Source organism: Cryptomeria japonica, chromosome 3 (genome assembly GCF_030272615.1).
Source record: "Cryptomeria japonica chromosome 3, Sugi_1.0, whole genome shotgun sequence".
NCBI classification, from domain to species: Eukaryota; Viridiplantae; Streptophyta; class Pinopsida; order Cupressales; family Cupressaceae; genus Cryptomeria; species Cryptomeria japonica.
In genome coordinates, this window is record NC_081407.1 from 845,708,260 (window position 1) to 845,732,329 (window position 24,070).

The 24,070-nt window shown below is 35.6% G+C and overlaps 1 protein-coding gene across 1 annotated transcript; it reads right to left on the reverse strand.

Annotated features, from left to right (window-relative positions):
* Window positions 1-817: 817 nt before the first annotated feature.
* On the reverse strand, window positions 818-6,710 carry LOC131033638 (uncharacterized). Its single transcript, XM_057964899.2, has 2 exons — window positions 5,714-6,710; window positions 818-1,149 (listed from the first exon to the last, which is right to left on the reverse strand). The coding sequence occupies exons 1-2, from the start codon at window positions 6,005-6,007 to the stop codon at window positions 940-942; spliced, it is 504 nt and encodes a 167-aa protein (XP_057820882.1). The 5' UTR covers window positions 6,008-6,710; the 3' UTR covers window positions 818-939.
* Between the last annotated feature and the right edge of the window lie 17,360 nt (window positions 6,711-24,070).

Below are 24,070 nucleotides of genomic sequence, written 5' to 3' on the forward strand. Positions count from 1 at the left end.
CCAAAACTGATATCACTAAATAATTATTTTTTACACCAGTTACAATCTTTTATACTTCTAACTCTTTCAGATAGTAGAATGGAAAGAATTTGATGGAAGTAAAATATTACTCAGATGGTAGAATGGAAAGAATTTGATGGAAGTAAAATATTACTCAGATGGTAGAATGGAAAGAATTTGATGGAAGTAAAATATATGTAATATGGTAGCCAGGGCAAATTTGCTGTGGTAGTTTGGTTGAATGTGATGGATTAGACGCTTCCCAGCGGTAAAATAAATATCCATCACAATCTTTAAAAAGGTGTCATGCACATTGAGTGTGGAAAAACTCCTTCAAATATACCATTCCCTTGTGGTGGGGAGAAAACCGACTTTTTATAGAAATATGATAAAAGGTGTAGCTTTATTTTACTACTTTTGTGGAAAGTAAAATGTTGCTTGAGTTGATGTGTGGAGAATAATCTATGAAAATTGATTGTATTGTAATACTGAGATTTTAAACTTTCCATGTTCAATGATTACAGGAAGAAGACACTATCTGAGATGTACCTAGTCTAGATGTTTTAGGAAAAAATTCTAGAGAACTCGAATGTTTTTCTTCACATCAAAAATCAATGAACATTCATTTTCTGAAGGGGTCACATCTGATTCTTAACATTAAAAGAGATCCATTAATCTCACAACATCAATGTGAAAAATATGTTGCTATTAATTAGATGTGTGATATGAAATGTCTTTAATAAGCACATGTAAATAAATGATAAATTTACTGCTAATTTCATTTTCTCAAACTTATTTTCAAATGGGATCTGCGAGATGAACCAGAAAAGAATTCATACTCATTTAATCTGCAAGTTGATTTACAGTCATCTCAACCTCAGCTGCATCTCTTTCATCTCTCCATATAATATATACAACATACAAAGGAGATGCAATCCTTCAAACAGATCTAGCTGCATTATCAGATTTTTCTTGGTCTGTTTGGAAGGAATTCACACCTAAGCTAGATGATCCAAAATAATATCCCTCTTCATGCAAAGGCCAGGATATCCCTTCAGGAGGACATGCCACGGGAACTGGATGAGCAATGAATGTTGGAATGTCTTGCCCTGGCATTACAACAGACACCCCTCTTGCATATGTAGAGACCTGCACCAAGACATCCCAAAATGTCAAAGACAGAGGGGAGAGGTGAACCAAAAGATACAAGCGAAATCAATGCAGCTATACAGTTTAAATCGCAAGACCAAGGTCAAGGAAACAGCAGAGATTTGACCGGGGTATATGACCCACAAAACAGTTCATTTTGCAATGGATGATACCACACAGTACTATAATAACAAATGAACAGTGAGCTAACAGTACTGCTACAAATCACTTTGTTATGACAGCTGAAACAGGATCAAGATTCGATATTACTCAAAAATATATCAACATAAGATAGTCAATACCAGCCCAAGGGCTTTGAGCTGACAAAACAATGATAATATTTCAACATGGTAATATACAATCCTATTTTATCACTTAGTAGAAGTTGATTTGGACTCCTTCAATAGATCAAACAAGTTATGAAAAAAAGCTCATTAATAAAGACATTTTTTGTGTGAAAGGGTACAGGTTTCTGAATATCTTGGTACACACAAATGCAGAGTAACTTATGAAGAAAACTCTAAAAAAATGTTGCAACCCAGTCTCTAAGATCAATTCAGGCATATGATTTCTGAAATGTCCTGTGAAAAACTCCAGAGGACCTACAAGTACTGTTACTCTAGGCATCTTTTCATACAGGACTAGGAGCTGCATCGCTGTGTGTGAAATGAAATATAATTCAACACACTGAAGACTTAATACCTAAGAAATGAAATTGTGGAGGGAAAGAAAACCTAATTCAAAAGCAGTTTTGAAATCATTGTCCATCTAGTAAACAGCATTTTCACACAGTTTAAAACTCTTGCACTAATTTTCTACAGGAGACACTTATGAAAATGGTCCTGCAGCTAAATGTTTATCAGAAAATCAACCAAACACGTCACTCCTTAAGATAGAAGTGAATATTAATGCCTGCTCTACCAGAATGAACTTGTTCAGATTTAAAGAGAAAATGAAAAGAGACCATAATTTCACTCATCATCACACCAATGCATTACCCAAAGTCATTGCAACATAGAAACAGTTTAGTAAAAGGGGAGGTTAGAGAACAATGTAAGAGGACAAAACAGAGGATCTGTGCATAATAAGCTTCTTTTTTTCTTTTTTTCTTTTTTTCTATTATTTATCATGCATTCTGTATCTGTGGGTGAAAAAACGATGACATGGTGCTCTAAGCTAACCCAGGGGGTTGTCGTGACTTCTCATCTAAAACTACAAACACAACCTATAAGAACTGTTTTCTTTCCTAGTACAGTGAACATTCAATTTAAAAATGCATAAAGAATCACCAGTTTGATCAAACTCGGTACTGCAGGGGGCATCAAGCAATATGATGGGGAGTGCAAAGGTTTATATACCACGCAAACTGTGCATGTGTCAATGCACCTGGGTTTCTCTTACATGGGGACATCATCCACCTCCTGGAGATGAGTCTGCCCAAAGCATACATGTCACAACTTCCAATCGATTCTTTAGGCTTCCTCAAAAGCTGTTGTTATTCATTTCATTGGAAAAACTACTACCAATTTCCAAGCACTACAAGTAATGGAAATTTTCACATGTTAGTATGCTACCACCAAGCTTTTCTTAGCCAGTAATTCCTAAGGTTCATTGGATTGTGTACATTGTTTCACAATCAGCAATAGGAATTTGACCACCTGCCCTCATGGCTTTCCTTTTGTTTTATGAACACAACTAAATTTTAATGTAGGAAAGAGTACACAAGTGATTGCTGGTAGATTCATACAGACTATTTATGGTATTCATGTTAAGAAATAGATACATGTTTGAATCTATGTTATTCATGTATGGATACATTTTTGAGAGTTGAGCATGGGCCTTTCTCTTGGAATTGGACAAAAAAGGGAAAATTGTCTTCAGCATGAGGGAATGAACCAGTAGTGCCATCTGCAATTCTTATTTGGCTAGTTATCTGCTGCATTCCTGAAATAAGAAATAAAAGCAAAAGCATTTATGGAAGGACTGATCATTAAATCTTCCCATTTTTGACACACAAACATAGAGCTACACCCACTTTGGCCAATGAGAAAAGTTGAATAAATTTGGACACTCTAAAACAAATATCCATCAATCTCACATATTTAGAATTTTAAATATTCAAATTTGCATCTACCATTAGCAGGTCCATATCTCACTTCATGCATCAAGCTTTGCAAAGATGTTTTAGATCAAAGTTGAATGTGATTAGAAGGTTTTAAACTTGTAAAAATGCATGAATGCAGAGTCAGACACATTGACCCAATTCTGCTTACTTATTTGTATTGAAAGTTTTGGATGCAATGTTGGTAAAGCTTCTTAAGGATTAACAGAGTACATCCACAATGGCTTGAAAGAATTTGCTGGGATTGGGCTTCATATTGGGATCCAATAATGTACAGCTTTTAGGAAGCCCAAGAAATAGAAGTTCAGTGGGATAGATGTTGATTTTTTCCACAACTTGCTGAAAAGCATTCCCAACTTTGCCTCCTATATCTGTTTGTTTCTTGTCAAGCTGCTTGAGTATTTGTTCTTTAAAATTTCTTGCTACTAGTTTATTTCAAATGTGGATAATGGTAGTTTAATCTATGAGTACAATGAGGTTCAGCACGCAAAGGCAAAGAAATTTGCAACCCCTGCTCACATAACAAGCAAGGAAAAGAAACGTGGGCTATGCATTTGCCAAGTGATACCAAATTTCAAAATAATCATCTGACAGAGATTGGCATCAATAAGGAAAGGTTGATTGAAGGGAAATAAAATATATCAAAAACCAATTCAAGTTTTAAAATCTCTATACAGAAAGGCTGGCCTAAAGTAAACTGAGCAGAAATGAGCATTTCTCTTAACAAATAGACATTTGACAACGATGTCATGCCTGAGCATATTTAACAAGTAAAAACAGCTTGATATCTATATAAATAAGTAAAATCCAGACATAATACCAATACAAGTAAAGACAGTTAAAGTGTATCAGATTATAGACTTGTGAATCCTTGAAACTGTATCAAGAAGACTGGGTATATATCCTCTAAGGAAGACAAACTCTGAAAATGCTTCCAGCCAAACAGAAAAGATTTATAAGGGACCTACTGATTTCACAGTACCATTTCGTCCAATTTTCAAGGGGGCATTCAGATTAAACTGTGACATTTTACATTTTATATCCCCTAAAATTCCTATAACATCATTCATATTCAGTCACTGCAACTGACATTAACACAAGAAAACAGATGTAAAAGACAGGATCTAGACAAGCCTTCATCATCATCAAATGTACAAGAATTTATTTTAAAACTACACAACTTTCTTGCAAAGCCTAGACTTCCACAATCCACCAACCTCCTTCCCAGATTCTACACATACTGGCTGCCTTTCTGAGCTTATGCGCTAATGTAGACCTACCTAGCACTTTGGAATAACCATACATTTCTGCAAAACCCGTGGATCCTTCAGAAGAAGAAACAAAGCAGCTGTTAGATTTGTTTTAGTGCAAACAAAATGTGCAGGCTGGCCTTATCTGTTCAATACAATCCGCATAGAGCTGCGCAATGCAGACATTGGCCTGTCTCCCTCCTTACAGAAAACAGAGGTATAGGGAACTAAATTAAAAAATCAAAGTAGCAGCAATCTCAATATATTGTGTAAGGAGTTAGCACTATAAACTAAGGGTGATGATTTCAATCCGCAAAGTAATTTCACCTGAACAGACTGCAAAACCCTCGTGTCACAGATGCTCATGGTGTCTAGCACTGTAGGCCTGCATGATCTTTGGTCTGATGATTGAATTTGATAGACATAAAGGTCCCCCAGTTTCTAGGACTACTTGGAACATGCTAGTTTATTTGATTGCAAAGTTTTCAAATTCTTATAACTAATACCAAACAGGCATTCCTCTAGATGTAGAATATCTGACCCACAAAGTGTGGTCCAACCTTATTTTTGCTCCATACATGTGGGATTGGATTGGCAAAGTTGATGTAGTGCAGTTTGTTGGTCAGATGTCCTTCTTCCCCATCTCCAGACAAACAATATATGGTTGTTGCATCTTATTTGAGAAGCACAGATATAAGCAGATATCCGCTAATAGCAAACACACTTTTGAAGAAATTAAGGCCATTCTCATCTATGCTTGACTTGCTTATTTCATTTAAAGGAATTTGGCTTCTGCAGAACGCCTATTTTCAGAAATGGTAAAATGGTTTGCTATAGCTTTTAAGTCCTTTCCCATTTGTACATCTCGGAGGCAAAAAATCCCATTCTCTCAGGACTAAAATAAATTTGGGCATTCAATTCCCCACCTATTGACTACATAAAAAGCTAAATAAACAAATAACTATGCCAGAATTTCTAATTTTCCTCTGTTGGGCATTGTCCAAAATGCAGAAAAACTTATTTACCACATCCACAGAGAGTCAAGAGCCCCACTTTCTCCTAGTCAGAAGCATTTACCTGATTGTAGATTCGGGGGCCTTAACATACTATAACTTAAAATCAGATATGTTCTTTCATAACCGGATTCTTACAAAACTTCCATGAACGAAAACATATTCCAGAAGCTACTCACAGTGTTAGAATCCTCCAACTTCTCCAAGAACCGCATTCCAACTCTGACATCTGTGGACTGCAGTGACCTATTCCCAGTGTTACTATCCTGAGCTGATGAAAAAGAGGGCCTCGGCCTCAGAAACCTCTCGAAAATGGCCATGACCAAAAACATGGAAATCAGAATGGCAGTTGCCACAAACCCAAAGGACACTGCATTCACAGAGTTGTCGAAATGCCTCCAGTGGTCTTCCCTGGTGATGTCTCTCGATGCTTCTTGGCTGGAGGGAGAAATGTTCCATGAATTCTCATTCATGTCTTCTCACTTCAGCAATCATTCACACTCTGCCGAGGCCAAGGCCTATTTTAACATGAAAGATCATTTGGGTCTTTAGAAAAAAGAGATTCTAGGCATAAACAGACATAACTGAGGATGTGGGCAAGCCTTCTCAGAGGGCTGGCAATCAATAGAATCAAAAGCGGCCCCAAGCTTTTTCTTGGTCTGCTACAAAACGCTTTTGTTGGATTCTTCAACCAACAAAGCTTAAATTTGCTCGTACGTTCGATCTTTTAAGGGGAAACAGGGTCTATTCAGTCTCTCTCTGTAAATCTCGTAATAACCATGACAAAAACTAAAGAATAGACGATTGGATAAACTTGGACTCGGGAGGTGACTAAGAACTGACTGTGTACCTAGTTTATTAAAACCCCTGGTCCTTTATGATTTTTCTTTTCATGTTTTACCATTCTTCTTACTTCATGAATTCCATTTATTTAAACTATAATGGGCTGGTGGTGGTGGGGATTGGTGAATACGGTTAAAATACTGTAATATCATTTTCTGACCATGATATGAAATCATCTTTTTCCGGAGGTAAGAATCTGGATTGGCCCTTACCTGTAACTATCAATCATTGTCATGGTGGAATTATTTTTTGTCTAAAGCAGATGATGATGGATGGTTTGAACCATTTCTGCCCATAGATTTCCTGACAGATCAATTTGTGGGATTTGTTATTATAATATTAATCTTCAATAAGGAGAATTAAAAAACCCTGGGATCTATCAGCATGATTCAAACTTAAAAATTCCCATAAAAAATTTATCATAAAAATCTGTTTACTGCACTCATAATAAGTTCTCGACTGACATGCCTAATGAAATGATCCGTCAAGCAACGGAAACTGACTTTGATCTCTGATCTGGATGGGAACAGGGATCGAAACAAACAGTGGATCAGAGCCCACGTCAGCTTCCTGTTGTGTCTGATACTCTGCCACGTCGGAGCTGTGTTTTCTGTCGTGTGTGAATAAATTCATGTCTGCCATCAATGTTGTTTTGGACTTTATGTGTACAGTTGTTTCTCTTGCCTCACCGTCCTTGCAACGCCCATTGCACCACAATTTTTGTATGAGAACATTACTATTTTCAAAAGATGGAGAACTCTAAGATAACGTGTCGCTTGGGGAATGACAGCTGAACTATACTTGGACCACCTGTACTAAGTCCGTCTGATTCACCATTGGAAAAATGATTCTGTACTTGTGTGGTTATTTCTTAAAAGTTTAGATGAATTCCTCTTTTTCTTTGGGATTGGTTCTAGTTTCTACCATTCAATCGATATTATTCTTTACTTTTTACACTTACCAGTCACAGATGCAGGTTTTATAACTAATTGGGAGCAGGCAACTTTAGCAAGGACATAAATGAACTCGTCAAAAATATCTGTGTATTAAATTAACAGAATTTTTACTAAATGTAAGTAAATTTTTAAATATAATAGTTCAGTATCCAAAATGATAATCTAAGATAAAAGTTAATAATAATTATATGAATCAATACTTTTTTGTTTTTTTTGGTTTGATCATCTTTCTGAATGGAACATTTTGTCATGTTTGTTTTTCAGTGTATGTCTTGAATTTTGTGCAACCTCTTTTCCCTCCTCTTTCCTTCTTTTTAATTTGAAATTTGTCTTGGTCTATAACTAACCAATTTTATGATTCTTTCATCTCTCTATTTTTTTGAGTATGGATCATGGAATGTGATTAGAAACATTGATTAAAAAAACTTGCACACTATTTAATCCTAAAAGCATTGATTTATAGTATGGATTGTGAAAATCTTTTCATTAATAATTACGTATTTTTAGTGGTGTAATTCTATCTAATTTTTGTGATCCCTTCTAAAATAAAATTTGATCCCTGGTATCCATAACTGTTGTTCACATAAGGATATCTTAAGTAAAGAAAAATGATACAATTTTGAAGAGCGTTATGAGACTCGCTATACAAGGATTGAAGCTCAAGACTTCTTGGGCCTCGGTGAATGCGCTGGAGAGTGTGCTTTGACAATAAACATTGCTTGATTGAATGTTGAGAGTCAGTGAGTGTTTTTTATATATACTAGAGAATTTGCTGATGACTAATGTACATATTAAATGAGGAATGAGTTTTGATACATTATCAAAACCTAATTTTTATTTTTTTTATAATGTGATGATGTGTAAATATCCTAGGATAGTGCTTTTAAATACATAACTCTAGATGCATAAAATTTACTTTGTGTCATGCCAATGAGTAGTAGTCCCCAAGATCGTTGGCCTTGGGATGTAGAATTCAAAATTTGAAAGTTGAGGACAAGATCATGATAATGATAATGATCTTGTTCAAGGTGAGTAAACTACTAGTTATTGAGTTAGACAAGTTCTAAATAGAGAAATATGAAATGACAAAATGGAGTGATCCCATAATAGTGTTTCCCATTTTTTGACCTAAACGAAACATTGAAATCAACATTTTACATCAAAAAACTTATTTTATTTCCTATGAGCATGGAACAAAGACCCTTAACTTCGGTAAAAAATCTATGTTCACAAGTTTTTTAAAATATCTTATAATTAAATTAAATATTAAAATTAAACATTTTAAAAATCTTACTTTAAGACCTACAATCTATAAAAATAATATGTCACGATGACTTCATTTGATGGTCCAACTCAAACTTTGAAACAAAAATTTTCTTTGAAGACTTTCTAAGTAGCAATGGGATGACATGAAAGGGACCTTCAAAAGAGAGAATTTTGAACATGGAGCATGTAAATATAAAAGGGTCCTTCATTTAAATGTTACAATGACATCACCCTTGAATAATGGTCCCTCATTCAAAGGTATATGCTCATTTGAAGGTGTTTTCTAATTTTGGGGACTTTAGGCTTTTTTTGTCAACATCCCACCACTAAGAAATGCTATTGTCAGATAACCTAATGAGTATTTAGCTTGGTCTTAGTGAAAACCAAAATATTCTTGAATTATGTGCTAGATGTTGAACACTACTGGAGCTAAGAGGGGGGGTGAATCAATATTCACAAAACTTTGATCATATTAAGTTATTTGAACAACAATATTTATCCCAATACATGTTGCAATGAAAGTAAACAACTCAACCATCAAAACACTCTCACAATAGCACCAAGATTTTTACATGAAAAACCCAAACTAGGAATATATATATATATATATATATATATATATATAGAGAGAGAGAGAGAGAGAGAGAGAGAGAGAGAGTTCCTGTCAAAGAGATCACTGCTCCAGACTTGTTGACTAAGGCGCACAACCTCAAGCAAGATTCAAAAACTAATCTTACACAACAATTAGAATAGTAGATCAAACTATATATAAAATAGCATATGTTAAAATGCAAATAATAGCTCACAATATATACTCATCTATCTGCTTTGTACAATTTTGAATGTTCGCACTTCCCTCATAACACTACTTTTGCATCCATCAATCACACCCCATACACACTACAATTATCTCTCTTCTATGCTATATATGTGTGTGTGTGTGTGTGTGTGTGTGTGTGTGTGTGTGTGTGTGTGTGTGTGTGTGTGTGTGTGTGTGTGTGTGTGTGTGTATATCAACCAGATCCAAAATAAACTTCACTAGGTCGACCAAAAGAATATGAAATGTATACATTGCATTGACCCAAAATTACATCATTCGGAAGGTAAAGGAAATGTGTGAGGGTTCACACAAAGTCAGCACACCTTTCAATCAACATCAAAAGCCTTTACGCAGAACCTCTCGGACCAATACACACAAACCAGTACAACATTTGATCTGTTAAAAACATATTGCCTTATCTCGGACCTAAAGAAAACGGTTCACCCCAAAAGAAAAACAACATCTTGATTTGCAACATAGTCATGATGAGAAAAGTAATCCCAATAGATAACATGATCATCGAAGATATATCCAGTACACACACTCATTCTGGACCATAATGAGTTTCACTAGAGAAAACACAAAAGAGAATAGAATCACTTCCAAACTAGGTGGAGAATACTAGACTTTTGAAAACACATTAAATCATCACCTCATATCATTTCATCAACATAACATGAATCTGCAATTAGTTATGTAACATAGTATCATAGAAATAGACATTTGGAACAATAACCAAATACACCATGCATTAGTTGAACATATACATATCTACATCACTAGCAACAATTTATTCATATAGGATTGACAAAAGTTTGACATCAATGACAACAAAGACATCCATATTTGTAATAATCTTCCCCTTTGTCATTGATGGCAAAACAAAAGCTTTTACAAAAATATTTTCTTTGTTTCTCCCCTTATCAATATTTCTCCCCCTTTGACAATGTAATGACAAGGGGTAACTCCTTAAGCAAGTAACCAAACAAAGCAAAATTGCAACTCCCTTTAATATAAATCTCCATAAAGCAAATGAAAACAAAAATACTTGTCAAACATTTCCAGGACAAATATCCTTGTACTCTTTCTTCAAACCAACAAAAGAGGAGTTCCATGCACAAATAGTAGCAAACAAAATTATGCTTTGACACTCACACTCAACACATAAATTCATTGCAACATCAAAGACATCGGTATTAACTACACTCTACTCAACCTTTTCTGTATTAACCAATAATCTAAGAAAAGTGGATAACCATAATTTCATGGCATCCTTGAGTCCACAAAATAGCTTCATATATTATTCTCTCTATTTTTTGTCTCATAGACAACTAAGAACGTAGATCTTGAGCGTTGGACCTCATTGCACCATTAAAATCTTTGTAGATATTAAAAGATTGGACGAACTCCATAAGTTGAGACCCAATGGATTCTATTTCATCTTTGAACTGCTTTGTAGCTATGGGTCATCTTAAGCAATATCTATACAACTGGGATGCATTATCCATCATTTTCCTGAAATTACCTAGGTTCAACTTAAGATCATTTCCTTATGTGCAAGGTTCACTAGATTCACTATCATCACCAACAACTATAGTCATTCACTCAATTAACAATTCTATTAGCACTTATGGTAGAACATCAACAACATTTATAGGAATGAGATTGTTCCAAAGCAAATATGTTACACATGCCTATTCAATGATGTCTTGATCATAAGATGGAACAATGAGATACAACTCACCAACACTGTTTAAACCATCAAGCCTCCCAAGCACTCCAGGTACTTTGTCTTCATCAAGCGAGCATTCCTCTGAAGAGACAAGGGAAGCAATCACCATTTTCTTTGATGTAACACTTCTATGCAAACTGGCCTTCTCTGAGTTTTCTTCATCACTTTCAACAATGACAATTTTTGCAAATTCCTTCGAAATCCGTTTAGCTTTTGATGCCTTATAAGAGGAAGAAAATACTTCTTTAGATGATTTCCTTGTCTTCTTGCCTTTTGGCACAATCTCAATCTTGCTAGGTCTCTTTCCAACACATCTACTCATAATTTCATCAAATGTCCCAAAACTTTCTATGTTTACATCTTTTGGAAAATTAAGAATTATCTCCACAATGCTCATGCATACATCTTTTGATAGTTCATAAGGAAGCTTATCCACCCATGAAGTTCTTGGAATAACAATGTCAATGAAATAGTTGTCCTTGTCCACTAGAAAGGTAATATCATCTATGTACCATTCAATAATTTTTGGAGGAGTTTGATTCCTCTCAATCATCTCATTTCAAATATCTGAAAAATAACTTGTGACAAGCAACATCACAATCATCCAAATTATCCAAATATCCTTTAATCTGAGCACCTACCAGAACATCTCTTCTCCATACTATATTATTTAATCTAGGTAATGCGTTGAGAAAATAGAATACCAAGAACACAATAAGTGATCCATACCAGAAAGAGTACAAATCAATCTTCGTCAACTGGAGGTTATCCAACAATTATTGCCTCAATAATTCACATAGATTGTAATGCCCCGCCAGGAAACCCCGAAGGGATTAAGCCATAACACAAGAATAGAGTGCAATAATTTTTTATTTTTTTTAAGTTACACCACATAAGATACAACAAGATATCAAAGATTCAGATTACATAGCGGAAGACATCAACTAACACCTAAAGAGTTTCCCAACGAGATTACTTAAATTTCACAATTCACTTAACTCACACAATTAATCCAGTAAGTTGATTATCTTAACAACGAGATAATTCATATTCAGGATAATTTCTTTCAGAAGATGGAAATATAAATCACAAGCAAAGATTCATCCATTAAGATCTATTCATAATCTTCAATCAAGCTTTTCATTTAAAATTACAAGTCATACATCTAATATCCTAACAGACTAGAATTCCATCATAAACATAAGAGATCTACTCAAGCATACTTCATTTCCTTAACAACAACAGAATATATTCCATTACTCTAAGTTACATTCTTTCATATTCCATCTTATTGCATTTTAAAAGACGATTACATACATGCACCTACGATAAATCTCATCTAAACCACTTATGCATCGATCAACATGGCATTCAAGAAAGGACTGAATATAAGCATTAAAAGTTAATTCCATTTATCCACTTAACCATTCTAACATAAGCTAATCATACATGATAAAGCTGAATAAAGGAAACATAAGAGAATACATCACATAACACCATAATGATCTCGGAGTTCACCCCTAAAGGGCTACATCTCCGGGTCTGCTCAACTGCAAGACCCCTCTGATAATTAATAAAGTTAAGAATACAAGAGGTTACACCAATTACAATCCGGCCATCAAGGCGAAATATAAATAATATACAAGCGACCGCATCGGTCAATCAATACATAAACGATCCCTGAAAAGAACAGGATCCAGCTGAACATAATCAAAGCTAAGACAAAGGTCCAGAAGAGCATCCACAAGACTGAGCCATCAACACCCAAGGTCTAACAAGAAACCGATACTCACAAGGGCAGAGACAAAAGGACGACCATGAAGGTACTCCTAACAGGACAAAATGACAACACACTAGCGAACGTAGGGACAAGTGTCATCACACAACCTGGTATGGTTACCATGGCAAGTCTTCATAGGTCCCGGCCCCATACACTGGGTTACCCTGGCAACCTAACCCGAGCTTCCGGCCCATCCAAGCCTCATGTGGACCCACACATCCTCTCGTGAAGACAAGGATGGTGGTTTGCCATTTCAGGCCTTCCCACAACATGTCGAGTCTATGATAGCACTCATCCCATGTGTGAGGCACATTATCTTATTTAGAGATTACATTCTAATCTACTGTTAGGTTATCACTTATTAGACTCACTTTCGACGGGTTACCCAGCAGCCACTTTGGGCGCGGCCCCCAATCGAAAGCCACTTTCCCATATGACACTAGACCAAACTCAGACGAACTCAAAAACCAAGGAATAGGCATGGTCTGACGAACGGAGTTCAAGAAGAGAGAAACAATCATCTGGTCAAACACGACTCAAGGATGATCACTTACTGACGGTACTCTAACTAGAGACCCGAACAACAACGGTCAACCACAAATCATCACTCGACTCACACAAAGAGGATATGATCAACAACGACACTACCACAATACAACAGTCAACTCGGAATCGAGGACTGAAACAAGTACCCCAAGTCAAGCCATACGACAGGGTCCTATCAAACAAAGCACTCTTGCCATTTCATAATTAAAAGCGAATATAGCAATAAAACTCGCAAAGGTAATAAACAGATAAGACAATATTCAACAGATGCAATCTTTCCGAATTGATCTAAACATTAAACGTCAATCAAGTTTTCTACAAGATCTAAATCAGATTACAGTTATCTACCTCAACTAGGGATAAGTTGTTCTTGGTTTTCTAACTCTCTCTAAGGTTCAAAGCATCAAACAGACCTATTAAGCCATAATGAGTTTTTAAACCAATTCATATTAATTAAACTCAGACAACCATTAATCAAATAAATAAGATATTTAATCTCCAACAAAACATCATTAACATACTGGTCTAAAACCGACCTCTACAGTTTCGTATTATTTCTCAAGCCCAGATGCATTATACGGATTACGGAAATAAAAATGTAGAAAGAGAATCTAAATGGAGATAATCATCTCCAAAGCATATCGTTTAAATTCAAATACCCAACGATAAATATCTCACTTACTTCTCAATTACTCAAATGATATGTTCTACGATAATATTTAACATCATCAATTAGTAATTACATCGTATTTCAACGATTTTCCAATAACATATTATTCTCTATTTTGTTTTTAAACAATACTACCTTAGTTAGCCAAATGCTCTAATCAGCTAGAAGGTAAGATCTAAATTTATTAATCCAAGATCAATCAGAATGTAATCAATGATATTCGGTTGCGAAATTATCAGTTTTAGAACTTAATTAGGAAGGGAACATAAGTCATGAGATGACATTGAATAATGATTAACCTATAAACTCCATTATGAAATTTATAAACTCCATTATGAAATTAATCAATACCAAAATTAACCTTTATCATGATATGCCACCTTAATCATAATTAAGAAGCTAATTAAACTTAACATTAAATAATATTTAAAAATATTATATGCATTTTTTTTTTTTATTATAAAAAGAACCATTTTATAAACTATGTTTTAAACAAAAAAACGCATTTAACAAAAGAGGCGAGGGCGGGGCCCACCTCCCAACTGGGATGGCTGGGCGCCCAAGCCCTAGCCGCAGGCGGAGAACGCTCGCAGGCGACGCCACGGTGGTGCCCTGCGGCCACCGCCGTGAGCCGCAGTCACTGCGTTTGGCGAGCGGAGGTAAGGGGGCGAGCGGGGGAAAAGGGGAACGTGCGGGGGAGGGGAGGAGGAGCGGGTGGAGCTCCGCTCCCGGCCCTCCAACCCCAAAACAACAGTTTTAAAATAAAACAAACGCACAGTCCCGAACTAATAAAAAAAAACACCCATTACTAAAATTGATAATAATTTTCGATTTATAGTATGGCAGTTTCAAAAGAAATATGGTTGGATACCCTATATTTTGATGGGTATTCATTATTTCAAACACAGATGGATTTTCATACCCAAAACAGATGAAGAACATCAAAACCCAAAGAAATTTGTTTTTATTTAAGAAAACCCAGACATGGCAAAAAGAGCCATTTTAACAGAATGGTTCAGCTATGCTAACAAGATCACCAGGCATAGGTAAAGATCTTAACCCACACATCCAAGAATAAAACTAAAATCCATTTCAAAAGAATGGAAATACACATATATTTTTTTTTAAAAACCAAATGGATAAACAGATCCTACCTGATCTCGCATTCCTAGCAAGATCTGCCGATGAACCCCAATCTCCAGCTCCCAAATCCTTCCTTCCCATACAAAACCCCCAAATTTCATCTCCAAAATCCTTTCCCACCAAAAATTCCCCAAAAATGTCCATCCCCCAAAATTTCCCCAAATTTTAGGTTATATGGAAGAGTTGACCAAAATTCCATTTTTGGAATTAAAATTCTTATTTACAAATAATTCTCAAAATTAATCCTTTTCTAACTATACAACAAATTAAACTTGCCTTTCAATTCAAAATTGATTTCCTCATTTAATCCAATTTAGCCTTTCTAATTTCAAAAGCCAACAGAATACAATCAATCTATTGCGATAAAATACAAAACTTTCTTTTCAACAGCATATACGAAATGCATTTAATATTCAAAATCAGTCATTTAATCTAACTCACTCCCAATTTAAAACGAATAATCCAAAATCACGAAAATCGCATAACGACATATCCGATTAATTTAATCCATTAATCTCTAATGCACAAATACATATTTAATCAAAATAATTACTAAGGACTAATTAATCAATTTAACCATGCACACCAAGCACGCAAACCGAGAAGGTCAACCAAACAGACAACTCGCAAACCCAAACAAAAAGGGATAACCGACGACGACTGACGATGCTCACTTGAGCACGACTAAGGTCGACTAGGGTCTTACGACCACCTAATCCAACTCTAAGGATTAAAGAGGTACACTCAAACCTGCAAATCCAGGTGAAGACGAACCTCGCACTCATGCGGCGTTGTACCTGAAATTTCCTGCAACCAAGAGTCATACATGCATACATATAGAAACTTAATGACAGCGTTAGCTCAATATTAATACCACGAAATAGGTACACTCAACAACTTGCATACAACTAGTGTGAGAACCACATCAATAGCTATGCGTTAAATCAAACATCTGACTATAACATTATATTAAGATAAACTAACCAAAATTAAACCCAGATTAGAAATAGATTAGGACAGGGGTACTACATAGATCATAGTCAACATTTTATTTCACCATCTTATAGACCACATATACTATCATAGAGAAGTCGAACCTTCACGATTCATGTAATACACCTTATATGAAATTCCTATAGTCACTAATGGTATCAATTTGTAAATCTCTCTTATCAAGCACAACACCAATCAATTTATTCACTTCATCATTCTTTATGGACTTCAACACAGGCATAGTTCCAATTGAGCATAAACCAGTCATATCCCTTAGGGCCTCTTTCGAAGTCTGATATGGTTGATCCAACTATAAACAATCTCCATGAAATCTGCTTAAGACTATCTTAATTATCTCCTCATCATTAAACATGGGAAAATTAATCCAAGCATCAAAACCCTTATGCCCTAAACTAGCATACTCTTCCCTAAATCTGTGTCCACCATCTACTAGATGAATTCTCTTAAAATCATTAAGTTTGTTGTGATCATACTCTTTTAAAGAAACATGAATATAACTGACAATATCTTCTTTGCATACCACTTTGCTAGGAACAACATAAAATACACCAATCGGATCGCTCATAGTCAAAATAAATGATCTAAATTTAGAACTTGGTCTTGCCTCATTGTTACAATTGATAATGTTAGGGTTCACCATTAGAAAATATCTCAAGCAAAAAATACCTTTGATTGATTCTCCTTCACTTCTCTTCACAATCTGCAATTCTCGAATCACATTTGCAAAAATAAATTCCGAAAAGGCAATATATAATCATCATCTAGGGTTTTCTCAAAAAGTTGATACATTGTATACACAAAGTCACTGAAAAAGTTTCAAACCAGCATACTTGCTTAAAATCCATCGGAAATAACTTTCATATTTATGTCGTGTTGAGAGTAACCCAACACCAAGCCAAGAGGGAATGTATGATATGATTTTAAGAACTCATCCTCATACACAGTTATTTGAGCTAGTTATCGAAAGAAGGGTCTGCACCCATAGAAGGTGCAGATCGAACCTCAATCTTTTCTTCATTCTATCATCAAATTTATTCACCCATTTCATCTTTATCTTCTCATTTTCTTCATTGATGTAAATCTTTGTTAGAAATTACGATCTTAGGATACTAATCATTATAAGTAAGATATAAAATAAATTAAATGAGAATTATACATGCATAAATGTACACTTTACACAAGATATACATGGGGAAAACCCTTTAGGGTAAAAACCCCCATAAATCATCATTTTATTAAAACGCTTACAAATATAGTCTATCATAAAATAGACTTGAACCTAGGGATACTCCTCCAATACTTCCACATGGCCAATAATACCTCTTGTGCATAGTGATGTAACTCACTATAAAAATCCAAATTTACACACCTCTCAAATGAGAGAGAACCTCCTTGAATATAGGAAGAAGGATGGCTTCACTAGTCACACCTTTTCAATAACCCCCATTCATAAATAATTAATAATCTAATTTTTATTATAATATAATTATTTCAAATGGGATATGCTTATAAAACATATAATATATAACATTTTATAACCTTATATTAGAACATTATATATAAATGGTATAAGGATGTGACCCCTAGTAATGTTGCGTTCTAACACTCCCCCTTAATGTTAATAGGGGATCACATGTCAATTTCCATAAAGAAAAAAATGAAGTACCCCAGTAACATAAGTCGTCTTTGACAATGATAAACAAGGACACAAATATATGCCAACATGAAGATCATGCATTCCAAAATATATGAAAGTCATCTTGTCATAATTTATAATCCTAGTGTTTTAAAAATGATGATATGAGGCCTTAAAAAAATATATTGGAATCATGGTCTCCTCAAATTAGGCTCTCCCTAGGTTCATTACATTGTTCGCATAGGACTTAATACAATGCTTTTTCAAGTGGAAGATTTACAAGTAGAAGAATTTACAATTTGCACGTAGGACTTGAGCACAAATGTGCCTATAGGACTTACTAATGCCTACTTGCAGTATTTAAAACAAAAAAGACTTGCATATGCCTATCTGCAAGCTTAAAGAGCTTACTAATGCCTATAGAGGTCTTATTTCATGCCTATTAGGACTTACTTCTACCTACATGTAGGATTTAAAACTATAATTTAGCCACTAGGTGATGTCATTGACATGCACACTCCCCCTCAATGGAAGCACCTAAGGCTAAGCATTATGTGAATTTGGAGCATATAATTCCTAAATTTCTTATGCCCATTAGGTCTCACATCTAGGATTTAGCCACTAGGTAGTGTCATGTACACTCCCCCTTAATGGCATCACCTAAAAGCCAATCACTACATAAAGGATTTCTAATTGATGGCTAAAATTCCAATATATAACATGTTCCCATGATCTTCAAAGTGTCTTTATTATGGCATGATTTCACTTGAGTGAGGTGTGCATGATCTTCAAAGTGCCTTTAATATGAAACATTGTCACTTGAGTGAGGTACCCATGATCTTCAATGTTCATTTTGATCTTTAGAATGATATTATTTGGAAAGAGTAAAATATCTTCAAGTAAGATAGTACTTTAACATGTATCCGACTGAAACTCTTCCATAAATCTTCAAGGCGATATTAATTCTTCAAGAGCTACTTCTATATTTCACCCTTTTGATTCAAGGACACATAAAAGATCATATAATATTTTATAATTCTTCGAGGCCATATTATGGATTTGTCATTTGCCAAAGATCATATAATATTCCTTATAAATGTAAAATATAGTCCAATAATTGGTAGTAGAGACATCAACATATATTTTCATGAGAATAAGAATGAACAATTAGTTATCATGTTTAAAATAAAAATAGACATGCTACTACATATAGTAACTATCCATAAAAAAATTAAGCAATGGATGAGCTATCCTGTCTAGGTTTGCTCCCCAAATAGTTTATAAGGGTGATAGCCACCCATTATAAATAGTTTGATTGAAAAAAATGGATCAAATACAATATAGAATAGCAAATCTCTCTAATCTCCAGAAAAGATGCTAGTGAGCAATTTATCAATTTTGAATTTACTGATGCATATTTACTAGCGTATACATTTCATAAAAAATATATTATAAAACACCTTTATAAGTGAATTGTGAATTATCAACACTTATAATGGATAATCTGGGAAAGTACAAGTCTACACCATCTCGTATAACATTGTAAAGGCAACCCCCCTTAAGAATATTCTTCATATATACATAATCTTACACTAATCATAGACAACGTGCTTTTCTCACATTGATCACTATTAATTATAAGATTATTTATATGACATATTATTTTTTTTACATTGACCACTTTTAATGATAAGAATATTTATATGTATGTGAAGTGTGCAAGTATGGTGGAGACTTCTAAAGTATTTGACAACATGAAGGAATGAGACATCTCATAGAGTACATGAGGTTACTCACGAGACAATCACATTACTTCATAAATATTAGGTCACCATTGCATCCTCATTGTGAGGAACATCTCTAAGTAATTATTCACTAAGGTGAAAAAATATTATTATTTATAGGGTGTTTTACTTATCTATCTCAAATCTCATCAACAAGCTATTTATGAAAAGATAAGAGATAAATAAAAATGAGACACTACCATGTCCACTTGGATACTAAATGACTATCAAAATAATTCATAAATAATAAATTGAAGCTGATTTTATTCATATGAATAGAATTGTCGAGGCTCTCACTTTACATTTAGATGATATAAGCCTTGCTAGATGCTTTTGAAAAGGAAAGAAGTAGTCATAATATTAATCATGGAGAGAGAAAAAATCATTCAAAATTTTAATAAAAATTTCATAGGTATTAACCATAACAATTCAAAGCTCATTATATATTAGACATTTTATCACATTTTCCAATGTGAATAGAATTGGGCCAACTAGGAAATACTTATTAGATTTTATTTGAAGATTTAATGATATAAAGATAATAATTGTCTTACAATTTGTATGAATGTAGATTAAATACAATGACAATTCAAATATTTATATGTGCTAAATATTTTATATAATTTTAATTGAATTATATGATGTCAATATTATGTAATTAAAATTATAAAATTTCATATTTAAATCTTTAACTAGCTTAAATATGTGTTGGAGTTGAGAAAATACAACACCACAGGAGCCTGAAGATCTTCTGGAAGTTGAATAACCTATTACAAGGAGAAGCAAGGAAGCAAAAAAATCTGAAAGACAAAAACATAGGAAAAATATGCTCCAAAAGATGAGAGCTCAATAATCTCCAAAAATGCATTGTCAAATAATACAATGAAAAACAAATTAACCTCTAATAGGTCAAGAAACCCTAAAAAGGGAAAACTCTAGGCTTGCACATAATAATTAATAAAAAGAATTAATTATTATGCACCTAATGTTAGCTTAAGTGTAAAAAGATAATAGGGAACTTAAAGAATTAAACAAATATTGTTTAATTAATCAAGTAAATACCCAATTACTCTAACACCCCCCCTTAAGTTAGACTTAGGGAGAAGCTAAAACCTAGAACAACTACTGAAAGCATGAAAGATGGGTCCCAACAACAAGGCTTGATTAGATACCCAAATACAATGAAATCTCTATGAAACAAAGACAAAGGAAAAAACCTAGTGGGAAAAAACTCCTCTCCAAAAAGAGATTAAAGAACATGCTGAAAGAAGAAGAAGAAGGAAGGAAGGCCTCATAAAGACCCCCCAAGGACAACTTCCTTCACCCCAAGCATAGAGTGCAACTGAAGATAGCGCGACGATACAAAAGGTTTTGTGAAGATGTCTGCAACCTGCTCAGAAGTGGGAATGTACTCCAGAATGAGAACACCATCATGAATCAACCGACGGATGAAATGCATGTGAAGCTCAATGTGCTTCGTCCGCTAATGCTCTACCGGGTTGCAAGAAATATGAATAGCACTCTGATTGTCACACCAAAGAATAGTGGGACTATCAGGAGGAAAACTAAACTCAGTCATCAACTGTCGAAGCCATAAGATCTCCTGACTGGCGAGCACAATAGCTCGGTACTCAGCCTTTGTAGATGATAATGCATGAGTAGTCTACTTCTTGCAAGACCATGTGATAGGACCAGAGCCAAGACAGAAAACAAAGCTAGAAGTAGACTTCCAATCAGTCACATCACCAGCCCAATCTGAGTCAGTGTAGCCAACAATGTGAGGCTCCCCTGATGTATAGTGAATGCCATGAGAACTAAAGCCCTAAATGTACCGCAAAATGCATTTGGCAGCTTGCCAATGACTCTCATGAGGATCATGGGAGAATCGAGAGACAAGGCCATCCACAAAGTAAATATTAGGACAAGTGTGAGTCAGGTACAACAAACTGCCAAACAACTGCCTATAAAGTGTAGAATCTACTGAAGGAGTGGGACAAGCAGTAATCAAAACAACCCCTGGTTGAAAAGGAGTGGGAGCAGGCTTGCAATCAAGCATGCCAAAGCGTTGAAGCATGTCAAGAGCATACTTCTACTGGTAAATGTAGATCCCATCAAAAGACTGAATCACCTAAAGACCAAGGAAATAGTGCAAAAGACTGAGATCTGTCATCTCAAACTAGTCCATCAAGGTTCGCTGGGTATGCTAAATCATAGAGGATGAGCTACCTGTGATGAGGAGATCATCAACATATAGCACAAGAATCGGGATGTCACCCTCAAGAAGCTGAATGTACACTGTGTGATCAGAATGATTGCGGGAGAACCCGGTGGAGAGAAAGAAAGAATCCATCTTCTCATACCAAGCCCGAGGGGCCTGTTTGAGACCATACAATGAATGTCGAAGTCTGCAAACCAAAGAACTATCCTGCACAAATCCCTGAGGCTGCTCCATGTATATTTCCTCCTATAGATCCCCATGCAAGAAGGCACTCTTCACATCCATTTGAAAAACATGCCATCCCCAAGAAGTTGCAAGAGATAGTACAAAGCAAATAGAGTTCATCTTGGCGACAGGGGCAAATGTCTCGGAGTAATCAATACCCTCAACCTATGAAAACACCTTTGCAACAAGACGAGATTTATACTTATCAATGGAACCATCAGCAACATACTTAGTGTGATACAACCAGTGGCACCTAACCATCTTTCTGCCCTTAGGAAGAGGACAGAGATCCCAAGTATGATTCTTCATCAAAGAAGAATACTCCTCGTCCATAGCACTATCCCACTTAGGGTGACCTGTAGCCTTTGAAAAATTTTGAGGATCATCTAAAATAGCATGACTCAAAAGACTAGAACCCACAGTATGAGAACGGGTGCAACGAGTTTTTGAAGGATCACCGGCCATAGGACCTGTCGCCTCAACAGTAAAAAGAGCCCACTTGGGCATCTGTGGTGGAGTAGGTGGAGGTGGGGATGGTGGATCATCAGCACCATCATCAGAATCATCATCAAAAATATCCCAAAGAGATGCAGTGGAAGGAGTAGGCAGAGGAGTAGACACTGGAGTTGGGGTATCCACTGTGGGAAGGCACTCATCAAACTGAACATCCCGTCGAAACAGGACCTCTCTGGAATCAAGATCAAACAACCTGTATGCCTTAACATCCTCACCGTAGCCAACAAAAATGAATGGTCAACTCTTCCACTCCATGGCTTTCCTCTAAGCATCAGGAATAAAAGCCCATGCCTCACTGCCAAATACTTAGAAAAAGGAAACATCAGGCTTGTCATGAGACCAAGCCTCCTCAGGAGTCATATGTTGAATAGCCTTGTGAGGCATCCGATTCTGAATATAGTTGGCACAATTGACTGCCTCAGCCCAAAAAGATGAATCCATGGACCTGGACTGAATCATACAATTTGCCATCTCCCGTAAAGTTGTGTTCTTGTGTTCAACGACACCATTATGCTGAGGGGTGTAGGGAACAGTAAACTGATGTTGCAAACCATGCTCACTGCAAAAATCTCTAAACGTGTGATTCACATACTCCCCCCCATTATCTGTGCATATCTGCTGAATAGAATAGCTAGACTGCTTCCCTACAAATGTCTTGAAGATTTGAAATGAATCAAAGACATCAGACTTGTACTTAAGAAAGTACACCCATGTACGTCTGGAGAAGTCATCAATAAAAGTGAGTACATACTTGGCCCCCGAAAAAGAAGGAGTGGGGAATGTCATGAGATCGCTGTGAATCAACTCCAAGGGTGCTAAAGCAAGAGAGGCTCTTCCCTTCGGAAAGGGATCTCTATGATGTTTGCCAAGCACACAACTATGACAAACACCATTAGTGCAGGAAATTTGTGGGAGCCCAAGAACAAGTGCCTGTGTACTCATCTACTAAAGATATTTGTAATTGACATGACCCAATCGCTCATGCCAAAGCTTACTCATGGAATCTGCATGTGCTATAAGAGAAGAACTTGCACCCTCAGAGGGCTCAAATTGATCAAATCTTTATAGACGAGATGCAGTGTCAACACTCCCAGTAGCAACAACTAAATCAAAGTCATGGAGGTCCCGAATAACCACATCATGTGGTGAGAACTCAACTGTCTTACTAGAGACAGAGTGGCAAATCTGATAGATGGACAGGAGGTTCATCAAGATGTTAGGGACAACCAAAACATCCTGTAGAGTACCCCCATCCAATGAGACAGAATCAGAACCCAAGACTGAAAGCTGAACTAAGTCACCCATTGCAATCTATGAAGGACCATAAGAGGCAAGAGAAGTAACCAACTACTGAGTGTGAGTCATATGGTGAGAAGCACTAGAATCA

Coding starts and splice junctions, on each gene's coding strand:
- LOC131033638 (XM_057964899.2), bottom strand. CDS start 6,007: ATGAATGAGAATTCATGGAACATTTCTCCCTCCAGCCAAGAAGCATCG. Junction 1,150..5,713: donor AGTTGGAGGATTCTAACACT/GTGAGTAGCTTC, acceptor GTCTTGGTGCAG/GTCTCTACATATGCAAGAGG.